The sequence below is a fragment of the Alosa alosa genome, chromosome 19, assembly GCF_017589495.1.
Source record: "Alosa alosa isolate M-15738 ecotype Scorff River chromosome 19, AALO_Geno_1.1, whole genome shotgun sequence".
Classification (NCBI taxonomy): Eukaryota; Metazoa; Chordata; class Actinopteri; order Clupeiformes; family Clupeidae; genus Alosa; species Alosa alosa.
This window is the reverse complement of record NC_063207.1, coordinates 26,958,178-26,971,959: the sequence shown is the minus strand read 5'-3', so window position 1 is coordinate 26,971,959 and position 13,782 is coordinate 26,958,178. Positions and strand designations below refer to the sequence as shown.

Here is a 13,782-nt window from a genome sequence, read left to right as displayed (position 1 = left end):
TCTGACTGCCCCAAATACAGACCATCTGTCTTTCTTGACAAAACTTCACAACATTCCCCAGTGGACAGAAAGACCTCAGTTTGACCTTAAACTCAATACTACCATTTTTTTTTAACATGACTTCTCCACGAGTCATACAGGAGGCACACTTTTATGGAGGGGGCGCTTTTGGGGCTGAGCTTTGATCCAAAGGGCGTTTCTCCCCCCTCTTCTTTCTTTCCACCACCTCCTCTACTTTTCAAGAGAGCTTCTCGGCGGAGCCATCTGGAGTGCAGAGCGTCTAAGTGAAAGCACATTGTGATGCCCCACGGGCTCTCCATACGCGTCCCTCAGTCACAGCCATCAAGGAAAACAGGCAACACACTACAGGCGCTGGGGGCAAGCAATACTTGTGTCCTACTGAAGAACTGTTTGTGGACAATGGAGGAATAAATAACAGTAAAGAGGGACAGAAAATGAGCAAATAACTGCTTTGTCAAGGTGAGACAGGAACTTTGAAATTTGAAAGGATGGCACGTGACATCTAGCACTTCAGTGGTTCCTCTAGAAATGGAATGATGGAGGCTATGCTGCCTGTGCTGTTCAGATATTATTAACAATGGCCACTGAATTTATGCATTTCATTGTGTTTATTTTATTACTTCACATAACTCCTGTTTGTTTACAAGAGGAAGAAGGGAGCTCGAGTTGAAAGAATTGTCCTCTCTTAAAGCATTGATCTTATCACAATTCAAAACACATCAGTCAAAAAAAATCAAAGGAACAGAAGAAATGAATAATATATGCCCATTTTTTCATTCACATCTCCTTCCCGTCGCAAATAATCACGTTTTTTAGTACCGAGAGAGAGAGTGAGCTGGTGTGCAGAAAAAAAGCAGGACGTGTCCTCTTTCCCAGGCCTAATTTAGGATTCAATTACAATACTCTTTAAAACCGCCGACTTCTCAATTAATTATTTTAAGATTAGCCTGACAGTAATGGGCCTCCCACTAACGCAGCACAGGCACAGCTCTGCCGGGGCCTCAGACCTTGTTGTGTGCTCTCGAGGAACGCACAAATAAATCAGTTCTCCTCTTTTACTTCTCTCGTTCGCATCTCACATGCAATTCTTTCTCTCTCTCTCTTTCTCTCAAACACACACACACACACACACACACACACACACGTTTGCTTTTTTACACAGCGTTGTGTTACATTCTGCTTTCCGGCTGTTGCGTCCAGTCTCCTTGGCTGCTGGATTGATATTCACAACTACAGCGGGCCGGTTTTTTATGTGCCACCAGGGCCTGTCCATCCCTCCGGCTGGGGAGAAGCGCTGACGGATGGCCCTGCTGCTGCCGCCGCTGCCACCGCTGCTGCTGAGCGTAAGCGAAAAAACGTCCTCGACCGCTTTGATTGGAGGCAAGCGAAGCATTTCTTCTCCCCATGTCTGCCGTCTATCTCTCCCCCTCTCCCTCTCCCTCTCCCTACGCCGCCTGTATGCATGGAGGAAATGAATGGCTCTTCCCTCCGGCATGAGCCAGCCCCTATTCTGTTTATTTAAATATTTGATATGTAAGCAGTCATAAAATAAGCATCATAACATGCAGAGAATGGCACGCGGGGAAGGCCATTATGCATAATGGCTTCTGATGTACACAGGACCCATAGTTTAGCCCGATGGGGCACATGCCATGCTGAGAAAGACCCAGAGCAATAAATGGAGGCTGTATATTGTGCATACAGAAATGTAATAAGATGTGTCTGCAGGCCACCTTGCACTACCACATACACAATCATACACAGTCTACAATCTTTCTAGGTAAAGTACTACATAGCTGCTTGGTATTGTATAGTCCTTTATGAATGTAACTACACAGGAGGACATTGCTTTTGTTAGGAGGTAAGTCAGTGGAAGCTGTTTCTCTAAGCAAAGTAAAGTGGCTTAATCCAATGTTTAACAAACCTACATTATGTCTTACCATAAGAATGTTATACAATTTATAGACAGAAAAATTATCTAGGCTACCAAATGTCATTTTGTCAACCACTTTTTCTAGTTCAGCATACAACAAATATTCCACACGCATACACAAATGGCCATTCAAATAGGCCAAATAGGAGCCTCTTAATCACAAAGTGATTAAATCAGCATTACTATGGAAAGACAATTACCACCCATTGATTAAAATAACACCACCAACCTGACCGTTGGCGCATATTTCTTCTTTCATCCTCAACAAGACAGCCTCAACAGAATAGGCATGTGAGGGGAAAGGTCAACGAGGAGCCCATGACCCCTCACCAACACCTTGTCCCCAAAAGTCATCTCCTAAAATAACAGCCGTGCCTCTATGCCCTCCAACCACCCCCATCCCCACCCCGACCCCCACCCCCAGACCCAGGTCTGCTCCTCCCTAAGAACCAGGGGCACTGCAAGTCCTCCTGCTCCTCACACTCTTAATTAACACTAATTGGACTGAATCTCACTTTTTTGCAGGAGCAGCATAATGAAACAATTCATCTTTAATGCTTAATGACTTGAGTGACAGAGCAGTGCTGATTTGCAATGGGGAAGGTCAACCAGAAGGACTCTCACAATGAGGACAGCAAAGCTGCAGTATTTAGCTTGGGACAGTGGAGAGACAGAAGGAGAGAAGAAAGAGAGAGAGAAAGAGAGAGAACTTTGGGGAGCATTATTTTTTTCTTCTTCAGCCAGCCAACGCTGCAGGATGTACGATGGACTGTCACCAGGCGATTCACCTCACTCAGCATTTTCCAGAGCTGCGCTCTCTGCTGCCACTGACCCTGACACACAGCGCACAATCACAGTGTCAGACCAAATGACAAAAATATGTCCACTCCCGAGCTCTGTCCACTCCCGAGCTCTGAGGAGCCGGCAGTGACGCCATTCTTTAAGAGCCGCCTTTTAAAAGTGGGCAAAGTCGATCATTCGTCCTCGTAGAGAGCAGAGGACTGTGATGCATCGTGCTTGGCAGTGACCCTCAACCCCCTCTCACAGTCAACCTCATTTAGCTAAAAGCGCAGGAGTCTATGGGGTGTCTCATCCCACTGATGCATCCATTTCAGCTCCAGAAATGGAGCCGCATGTAAAACACTTTGGAAAACCCAGAGCCTGTCTTAACTTTTCCAATGAGCGACAGCGGCACACTCTGTTACCCGAGCTATTGATTATGGTAATGTGATCTACAAAACGGTAAACACAGTAGCTGGTGACATACAGCTGGCATTATAGTACCCTTTCTGTGTTTATTCTACAGTGTTCATCAAAAGGACCTACCCCTTCCCAGCATTCATCTTTTTAGAGGACACTGGCTGCTTTTTTTTCCAATATGACATTATCAGAGGCATTTAATGCATATGAAATAACCATCCTTGAAGCTATTTATTCATGTACAATATAAACTACGATTCTTTCATTTCAGCTCCTGAATGCACAATAAAAAATCTACCTTGAAAAGAAACTGCCTGGACATACCTGTTTGTATAAAGTGCAATCATCAATACCCTCCAGCTCAAGTAGCCTCTTCTTATTATTGGCAGGTCAAAAGAACAACATGCTATTTTCTCAGTTTCCAGCATTTTTATGGATCCTCCCACTGTGATCTTAATGAGTAAATTGCAGTTTACAAACAAAGAATAATAAACTGTAGCTCCAAGGGTGGCCACCAAAACAGCCAGTTTCACAGGTCAGTCCACCCCACACCATTCACTAGCGGCCATTTCAACTAATATAGACCTATTATTAAATAAGAACATAATCACTTGCAGAAAACAACATGGCATTGATCTGACTCACCTCTTAATGATGCATACTTTTACGGTATCAACTTTTCTAATATTGGAAATTCGCCAAGTAAATATGACTTACTGTGTAAGCAAATGTTTTAGATTTACAACATATGAGTAGTTTGCAGCTCTACATAGCAAACAAAAAACTGCAGAAAAGTGCAAAAATCAACCCAGTGCACATTATAGTACACAGTCAGCATTCAGAGGAATTCACAATTCAGTGAACATACTCTCCATGACAATGTAGCCAAGATAGTGTAGCAAGCAATTCAGCACACACACGCATGTGTGTGCACACACGCACACACACGCACACGCGCACACGCACACGCACACGCACACACACCTAGTCCTGATCTAATGACAAACACTGTGGGTTTTTCATATAAATGGCTCTCCTTGTTTGTCCGCTAACCGTGGGGAGTCCCACTGGGGCGAATTCCCTTCTTTCCTGGCTCTGCCTCTCCCCTTCCAGCTTGGAGGGCGTGCAGGCTTTGGGAACGCCCATGGGAACTGGGGGTAGGGGTGGGCGGTGGACAGAGAGGAGAAATCCTTTTTTTTTCCTTCTGGGAGGTACTGCTCCCGCTCGCTGGCTCAGGCCATGCACGTGGCTAATTTACATGTGTGAAGGTCACTGAGCCTCTCTGTGAGGTGAGGCCACAACCCTGGCGCACTGCCCAACACGCCGGACTGACTGGTGAAGAAAAGAAATACGATAGCCTGAGGCAATACCAGAGAGGAGGGAGCATGTGTGTGTGTGTGTGTATGTGTGTGTGTGTGTGTGTGTGTGTGTGTGTGTGTGTGTGTGAGTGAGAGACGGGTGGTGGTTTACAACCAAATTGTGGTTTAGCAGAAATCACTAAGCAGGTCATAAACACAACTTAAAGCATAACACGTTTCCAAATCACAGATCTTTAATGGATACTGAAAGCTCTGGCATTTGAGAGGTGCAGAAAACCCATTTCCGTCCCTGCCTTGGTCTGTAACACTTGACAGCCTTCCAAACAAAACATGGGACCTTTCCATTTCCACAGCTCCTCACTGCCTGCTCCCCAGAAACAGCTCTTGCTGAGCCCCACTTCACACCCCTGCGGAGACCGACCAGAGAGAGAGAGACAGACAGAGGCTCTACCGGCAGCCGACACAAAAGCTTTCCATGTTCAACCCACCCAGCAGCTCACTGGCTCACTGTCAACATTAGGGCGTCTGCTATTCACCCCCCAGAACAACCCAACCTGGCATGCTCAGCTTGAGCCTAGCCTCTGCACATACAGGACCAACCTTGTTGCTTCCAGACACTTCTGTCTGTCTACAAACTACAAGAGAGTATAGAGTCACGCCAGCTTACATTATTCCAAAGAAGTAAATAAACAGATACCAAAATGTCTGAACAGGAATGTTCCTGCAACACTGAGTTTGAAAAACACACCTACACTTGCAGTTTGCAGGCAAACGTATCAGTATGGTCCTGCTGACTACCTGAGGTGAACAACATGCCTCTATGGCGGTCATGCCTGGCAGCTCCTTCTGAATTTGTGCTTAATGTCTTGCAATTGAAATGTCTTTAAATCATTATAATACACCCTTAATGATGCTTGAGCACTTTGAGATCATTGGTGATAAATTACTTTATGATCCCATGCGGTGACATTGAAGGCTGACAACAATTCATTAGCATTAGACAGTTTTTCACATTATTTAATTGTACAAATGTTGCTACATCTCACATGACAATGAGTCCACATATAAATAAATGCACAGCTTTTCTTCCAATCAATTTCTTATCATCACAGGATTGAACCAAAAAAGCTTCAATTATTTTATTAGTAGGCTAATTATATGTGAGGCAGGAAACCTCACTGGTCAATTTCTGTATCACTGTATCTCTCTCTCTCTCTCTCTCTCTCTGTTTTTTTGTCATGGTGAATCAGAACTAATTGGCATTTTAACAAAGCCACGGGCAGTCCTGGGATAACCCATCTGCCAATTACGCTCCTGCACGTGGCGTTTCATCCTGGAAGATGAAAACACTGCCAGGCCCCTTATCAGGAGCAACAGAGCAAATTAAAATTTCACTCAGTTGTTCCTAATCAGCTCTGAGGCCGACATGTAAACAAACCAACACAAACAAAGCAAATGCGGCGGACAAGAGCACGGGCCAGGAGCAGCTGCTGGCGTGCCTCCTTCCGTCGGCTCTCACCCACAGATAAGGCACCAGGCACCACCTCCCTGGCTGTGGTCAGCGGAACTCGGGCATGACTAAAGACACACAGCTTTACCAGCAGCATCTCCTACTTATGGTTCAGACAACAAAGAGTTTTTCCATTAATAACAGATTTTTTTTTTATTCCTGCATCATCTAGCTAAAGACATTCCCATTTAAATTACGGGAAATAATGATGTTATATAATACATTTATTATTCTTGTATTTTATTGTTGCCTATATCAAGTAAAAATATAATTAAGCTATTATTACACTTGCTCAAATGTTCTATTTCCAAATAAAATACATTCAATGTTTAGAAGAAATATCTTGTATAGTATGTCATCACTAAATATAATAATAATAATAATAATGTGACATTTCCAAAAGTATGTAACAACACAAATATGCATAGAAAAATGCATATGCATAGAAAAACTTTTCCATAGTTCTGATATTAAGCAATGTTGTAACTGCTTTGTGCACAGACAAAAATGTCTAGTGAATGGGGTCATGGGGGAGTGGGGTTATGGGGTCAGCCCTACACAGACATTCACAGAAGCACCCTCTTCCATTAGTTGTCCTTGGCTGCATTGGAGCCTTGAGTAACTCCTCTAACGGCTGAATCAATTGAAATCAGAACAATGCTATCCTGACAGTGGAGAACTTCAGCTGGAGCCCATCACTTCCCCTTAGCTGTTGCTGCACAGATAAGCCTGTGTGTGTGTGTGTGTGTGTGTGTGTGTGTGTGTGTGTGTGTGTGTGTGTGTGTGTGTGTGTGCACGTGAGAGAGAGAGAGAGAGAGAGACAGAGAGAAAGAAGAAAGAGAGAGAGGCTGTGTTCCCCCATGTCTGATAACTGGTGACTGGCCAGGAAAAAGTGGGGTAACAAGCTTGTAGTGGAGGAGAGTTATTTTTTTCAGTCTAGACTAAACCTGATGACAGAAAAATTGGGGGGTGGAAAAGAAAACTGGCAACAAGTGAAAGGCACGTTTTTTTCCAGATGGGCTTTGGCTACTAGTTAATTCATCCTAAACACAGAAAAATGGCTGTCAAAATATTGAGTTTATGGCTCCACTTTGTGTTGGTATTCTACACTGGAATTTAAGTACTTAAGTAAACTACCAACACATGTCTTTTCACTCGAAATTATTTTTAGTCAATGTAAAATCTAGACTTCACACAATTTTATTTTAATTATTTAACACCTACAATATTGCAACCTAATTGTTGCTAGCCTGGGGGCAGTTGTCACATTTGTTTTCATAACCTAAATTATGTCTTTTGTTATGACAATGTTATGCCCGAAGAGTTATGCCCATAATGTTAATACTAATAGATATTTAGTTAGAATAGTATAGCCTACATAACATAAAGAAGGCTAGTATATGTTATATGAAAATCTTGAGGCCATGAGCTATGTGTGGAAATCGAGAGAAATAATTCTCTAGAAGGCTGATAGAGTGTAAGGTATAGGCGACAATATTAGACGAACACAATGTGATACCGGGTTATGTCAAAATTATTACTCCGTTTTGTTCCTGAAATATTGTTCATGCCATCTTTATAATAATGTAGTACTTTATATTTGGTCTAAGTATGTATACTAAGATAGGATGTAGGATAACTTTCGGGGGGATATTAGGCTACTAGGCCTAAGGTGAAAGCCCTTCATCACACAAGCGTTCTAATTTATCTATAGTGTAATGTGCAATTCAAAGATATGTCAAACATTTTGATAGTCTACTGTGCGTAATAAAGTCATTAAAGCGATATAATTTTCATGTAGTTCTTTACCTGCCTTTTATTCGACACACCATCATCACCTTCAACCACAGCTCGAGCCTGTATGAATAGCAGCTGCACGGTCACCGTGAGCGCGCGTTTTTCTTTATTTACAAAAGGCCCCATGGATACGAAGAGCCAATCAGGTGTCAGATTTGATGTCAACTCGGAGCCAGCTGTCCGAAGACTATTATAAACTGTTTTGCCTCCGCAATTCAAACGGAGAAGACATGCAAACACAATGTCACCTTTCAGAAAAGCGAAAAAGACGACGAATTCAAAAGCTGTTGTTTGCAGGCCACACCATTTTAGCCACACATCTACAAATGAAACTGGTTTTGCGACTTAGCTTCTAAAGTTTCATGGCTCTATTTTCTGCTGCCATGTATAATGTATTATTCAAACGGGCAGCTCCAAGTTCGACAGCGAGGCGCACGTGTTCATAATCACATCGAGGTCTGAGAGGCATTTTACTCAAATAATCTTCGTAACAAAAACTGGAAATTGAAACCCAGGCAGCATTAAAGCGGCTCAATCTACTATAGGGTATGTTAGTACTGCGCGTTAACCAACAGAATAATTGTATGACTTTAGGAAGAAGACATAAGGAGGTGACTACTGTAAACATGAATTGGTATAGTAGGGTAATTCTAACATTACGAGCGATGTTACGTGTGCGTAATGTAGGGCTACAGTGTTTGTGCTACGCGCACGAATGCAATAGCTACATATTAATCATTTATAGCCTCTTTAGAATCAAAAGTCAGCATGGCGAACATGAAGTCCACGGTCAGTAAAACACAAGCACTTCAGTGAGACGATTAAGAGGTGCTCCTTACCTGAGGTCTGTTGAGACTTTGTCCGTTCCCAGGACTCATTCCTGGATGATTTCGTTGGCCTCCCCATGCATGAGCCGAAGACCCATACTGCGAACTTATTTCTTTGCTCATCCCCATGCCCGCTTGGGGTACAGCAGAACTACTGTAGTCTGGATAGCCACCACCATATCCCCGCATCATGGGACTCGGAGACGTGAGAAGTTGGTTCAATGTCGGCGTAGCCCCCGAGGGGTGCTGGCTTTGTCCAGGAAATCTCTGAAAGCTCCCGATATTTCCTCCAGAAGAACTTGCAGATGCCAACCCTTTGCTTTGGCCAGATGAGTTGCTGCTTGGGCCCATCAACATGTTATTACCCTGACGCGAGCCGCCCATCATACCGTAGCCGGCGCTACCGTACCCCTGTCGGTACCCCGGGTAATGGTTGTACTGGGTGTTATGATAGCTTTCATGCGAGTTTTCCACATTATTGTTTGTCGAAGAGTGCATTATTCCTATACCATGGCTTTGTTGGCCGCCATGTTGATCAAAGCAGGGCCCTGCTCTGGAATTACCATAATAATTATTAAACTCAGAAACACCACTTTTGCCACTGGGGTTATGCGCGTGGTTGTTGCTGTTCGTTGGTCCAAAGTTGGCGTGCTCATACCTACTGCCCATCTGGTCTGGTTTGCAAGGCTGATCCTCCCCACCTTTATTCAGCATTTGCTGATGTTCAACATGTCTCCCCAAAACATTCTCTTTTCCTCCGTGCTGCTGATTGTCGTTATCTCCTGGTGTCATTATTTGGTTCTTGTTGATGTTGTTACTTTGTAACTGACGCTGATGATGTGAAAACTGATTGAACTGTGTCTGCTGAGGCGCACGATTGAGAGATGAAGGAAGGTCTCCAGCAATGCCTTTTAGTTTATGATTTGATATCAAACCAGTTTCCATATTCGGAGAGGTTGTAGAGTTAGACGAAGAAGAACCAGAAGTTGTTATATTTCCACTTTCCTTCGGCTTGTCAGAATTACTGTTCGCTGGTGTACAAGTTCTGTTGGTCATGTTCAACTCAGTCGGTAGACGATGGTCTACATTATTCAGAGTTGCAGTCCCGTCTCCGGCTCCGTGCATTGCGCCAGATCCTTGTGTCGTCCCTCCTGATTTTCCAGAGTTTAATTCTTGACTCAAACCTCCGGATACATTTTTATTTTTACTATTAGATGCGGCCGGGGCAGATGCCACTTGCGCGGCCATGATCACTCCAACATCCCCCGGCAATAACCTAAAATGCGCACGCAAAACAATTAACCAGAGAAATACGGACAAACAGAGACAAGGAAATGTCTTCAATAGAACAAACGAAGCGCCGAGAGAGCCGTCTTTGCTGTGTTATCAGAAGCAAAAAAAAAGATCCACTGACAGCAACAGCGGGAGTCGCGTCAGTGCGGCTTCATGTTGAAAGTTTTAGTCCAGGTTTAAATGAAACTTTTTTCATCCTTTTCCTCTCTAACCCGGATATGGGTGAGTGCATGTCTCACGGAGCCCCTCTGGCCCAGCATGGTATGAGAGAGATTTCCAACTGCTGTTATCCACCTCTCTGTGGCGCGACGGCTATGGGGAAAACACGGACTGGATCCACAAATGTGCTCAAAGGAAAATTACTGGTTTAAGTCTGAAGGAGATTATTATTGACTCACAGAACTTCATGTTATCATTATTAACAAGAGAAACATACTGATGAGTTTTTCTTGGCTCGTCTAACGACGTTCTTGGCTGTTTAGGACCCCGTGAGCACGAAAATGGCACATACCTTTTCCAGGCAAATATACTTTTCATAGACATAACCATTTACTGTCTCAAGAATTGTCATACACATGATCTATTTGTAATCTGAAAGACATCATTTATAATTTAGCTAGTTCCGCAGAGGTAATATGAAAATATCACTGTTTGTTTGAACATTTCTTGTTGACATTATCATTTCCTTAGTATAGCCTGCCTGTGCTCTCTAGATTGTAGCGATCTGTGTCTGGCTTTGCTTTTCGCCCACCGCTACGGCTCAATCCAGTTTCTACTGCTCCGGGAGACAGCATCATACGCAATCACAAGATATGCGTGTTAATATGTAGACGCTCAAAGCACCCAAGTACTAATAGTCGATGAAGAATATAAAAAAAACTAACAAAACAACGTGAACATCTTTTGGAAATGAAAAAGTAGAAGATACGGTAGATCTGACAATGGGTTGTTCATTACCTGATAGGCTATATTTATTTGAAGCAGTGCTGTTTCTTCGTTTTTTATTAGGTCAATATAGCCTAATTTGCAGTTTCCCCGCTCAGTCTGTTCTACACTATTTTCCATCTGTCATGACACATGAGCGAAGAGGGGAAAACCCTTTCCATTGGCTATATGATGATATTGCTGCCTATAAGGTAGCCTACCATTAATAAGAACAACGTCTGAACTGAAAAGTGCATGCACATAAAAAAGTGACAAAAATATTTCCACGTGGGCCTGAATTGACGCAGGGTTGATATCTAGCCCACTGTGCCTAGCTCTATTTTATCCCTTCTCTACCGCTTGTTTTTTTACACAATATGTTAGCCTAAATATTACCTTTTAGAATTAAATGTTATTGTTTATAAATCCTGAAGGCGAATTAAGTTTTTCTTTAATATGCTCTCCTTGCACGTTGGGAAAAGAATAATGATGATGATTGACACAACAGGTAAAACGGCAACACAGGCCAATAAAATGTAACTCTGACTTTTAATGAATTGGTTATTCAGTTTAATATCGCTCAATAATCGCCTTATGTCCACTGTATGAAAACAACGGTTCATTATGCGCCAGGCCTTGGTGAATGAATGCAACAGTGACATCTAAGGACCTGTAAAAGTCTACACTGAACACTGTCACTCATGTTGGCCGTCAGTCACGATTACCAACATTTGAAAGAAAGGACCCCTAGTGGAACGTTTTGGGAACTACAAGCACCAAGACTATCTGAATCCAGCTTTTCTGGCTTGCACATAGAGTAACCTGCAGTCTAATTATTATGTTGCTAAATTAATCAACTTGAAAACTCTACAAGACCCAAAACAAGGTAAAAGAAAAAATGCAGATTTAACGTCTGTTAGAGTAAACTTACTTATTTTGACAGAGTTTAAGTGCTAACCAGTCTATGAGTTTGTTGTTATAGTTGCTGCCTATATTCTACTTGTGAAGCTGTTACGGTTACGTTGCACATTAAGCAAGCATAGTGTTCTTGTATTAATCCACAGATGCACACTGCACTATTTGAAGGAGTGGAGAGGAACAATGGCATGGTGAATTTGCATTTATGTTTAATTTATAACCACTAAGGCCCCTATGATACAGTGAGATTAGAGCAATTTAACAGAAATGGTAAATGCAGACGGGGCCATGTTGCAGATCAGAGAGAGCTGCTAGAGGAGACTATCTATTTTGTCTAAGAGAGAGAAAGAGTGAAAGTGGAATACAGTATTTCTGTTGTAGCGTTTAAGACAGAGAAGCTGATAAATTAAAATGGTGAGACAAGTATCATGGCGCATGTGAGTGTGTTGCAGAGACAGAGAGAGGGAGAGAGAGGAGGAGGAGGAGAGTGAATATGCAAAATAATCGTTGTCTTTGTGTGTTCATAAGAAAAGAAAAAACACTATTTTCAATGTGAGGATGGCGGGGTGTGTGTGTGTGTGGAGGGTGTAGCGTTGCCACAGTGCTTGACTGTCAGGAGACTGAGCCTCCTCTTCAGGGGGAATCTGCTGGGATCTCCCCCGGCACAGGCAGCACAAGCATGGCCAAGCACAGAAAGTGGGTCAGCCCAAAAAAGCTCTGAATGTAGCCCTTCTCAACCATGCGGTCTTTCCAAACCATGTGCATGTGAGTGACTGAGTGTGCTTGTGTGCGTGTGTGAGTGTGACTGACAGTGAGATACTGCTGCGTGTGTTTTGTGTAACCACAAGGAGGTAAACAGAGGACTGTTCAGCGACCAGGGGGACTCTTCTTTTATTATTACACATGAAAGCAAGAGAGCGACTGCTGCGAGCCCACCTTGCTGCGTGGAAACACATCCGATTGATCCGAAAGCCTTTTAATTTCAGGCTTGGCTAAATAACAACATTTGCATTGATCAGTCTGCAAGGACCCACACTGAGGTAGTCAAGACCTCATGCATTTGAAGGGGCACTGCCTCCACAACAGGGGAGCTGAGACTCACCCCTCAGGGAGAGAAAGCATGTAATGAAAACATAGAAACAAGAATAGGTATTCTAATTCTGTGAATGGGAAAACATTGAATATGACCACAAAAATGCGGAAAATAAATAAATCCAGAGGAGTCACAATAGAGCTCAGTAAATGGGTTTTTGCTTGGAAAATGAATCTGAACAATTACAGTCTAAGGGTAAGTGTAGCTGCCAAGCCTGTGTGTATTTTAAGGCCCAAATAACTGGCATTTGAAAAAGCAAGAGTGATGTAGACAAGAAGATGCTAAAACAAGAGACAAAATCACATCAGCAAAGGCAGATACAGCTAAATACCAGACAGTGCCACTGGAAGACACAGCCAACACACACAAACACAGATCCTCAGAGGAGAACATTACAGAGACAGAAGCCTTTTGGTGGGAAAACACTTACCTGAGCCCAGCTGGTGATAGCAGTGCTCCATGGAGCCTTCTTGACGCCTGTCACTGGCTCCCTCTTCCCTTCAGAGAGACCCTCCATTTGCTGCGTGTGTGAAGTGTCCCCTGAGATGCACAACTCAAAGACTGCATTTACAAGATCCACAGCGAGCCCACTTTTTAACCGTCTGCGCTGAATTTGACTAAATCCCTTTGATGTGAAAACTTAATGGTAAGAGCTTGCCAGCAGTCATTGCTAAAGCTAGCAGGGGAGCGCTAAGCTCACAGCATTAAGCAGTTGAGCACCACGTATGCATGAATCCTTATGGCTGCTGTATTCTCTTAAACTTAAAAAGAGACAAAAAAGACCTCTTTTTTACTGTGCTTTCTTATTACAGTCATAATAGGTACTAGATTACCTATGTGAAATGAGCATTTATTGGTAAACACATTTTTTTTTTCACAATAATTGGAATATTAAGAATATTTTGAAGCTACAGCTCCATTTACAGAAAAAAAACATATATCATAGA

At 43.0% G+C, this 13,782-nt stretch overlaps 1 protein-coding gene across 1 annotated transcript in view; it reads right to left on the bottom strand.

Moving 5' to 3' along the window:
• Positions 1–13,509, bottom strand: part of LOC125283896 (AT-rich interactive domain-containing protein 1B-like) — a 151,284-nt gene extending 137,775 nt beyond the window's left edge. The window contains 1 exon segment of the mRNA XM_048227432.1: positions 13,266–13,509. Within this exon segment, the coding sequence (XP_048083389.1) occupies positions 13,266–13,352 (87 nt within the window). The 5' untranslated portion in view covers positions 13,353–13,509.
• Positions 13,510–13,782: the final 273 nt, after the last annotated feature.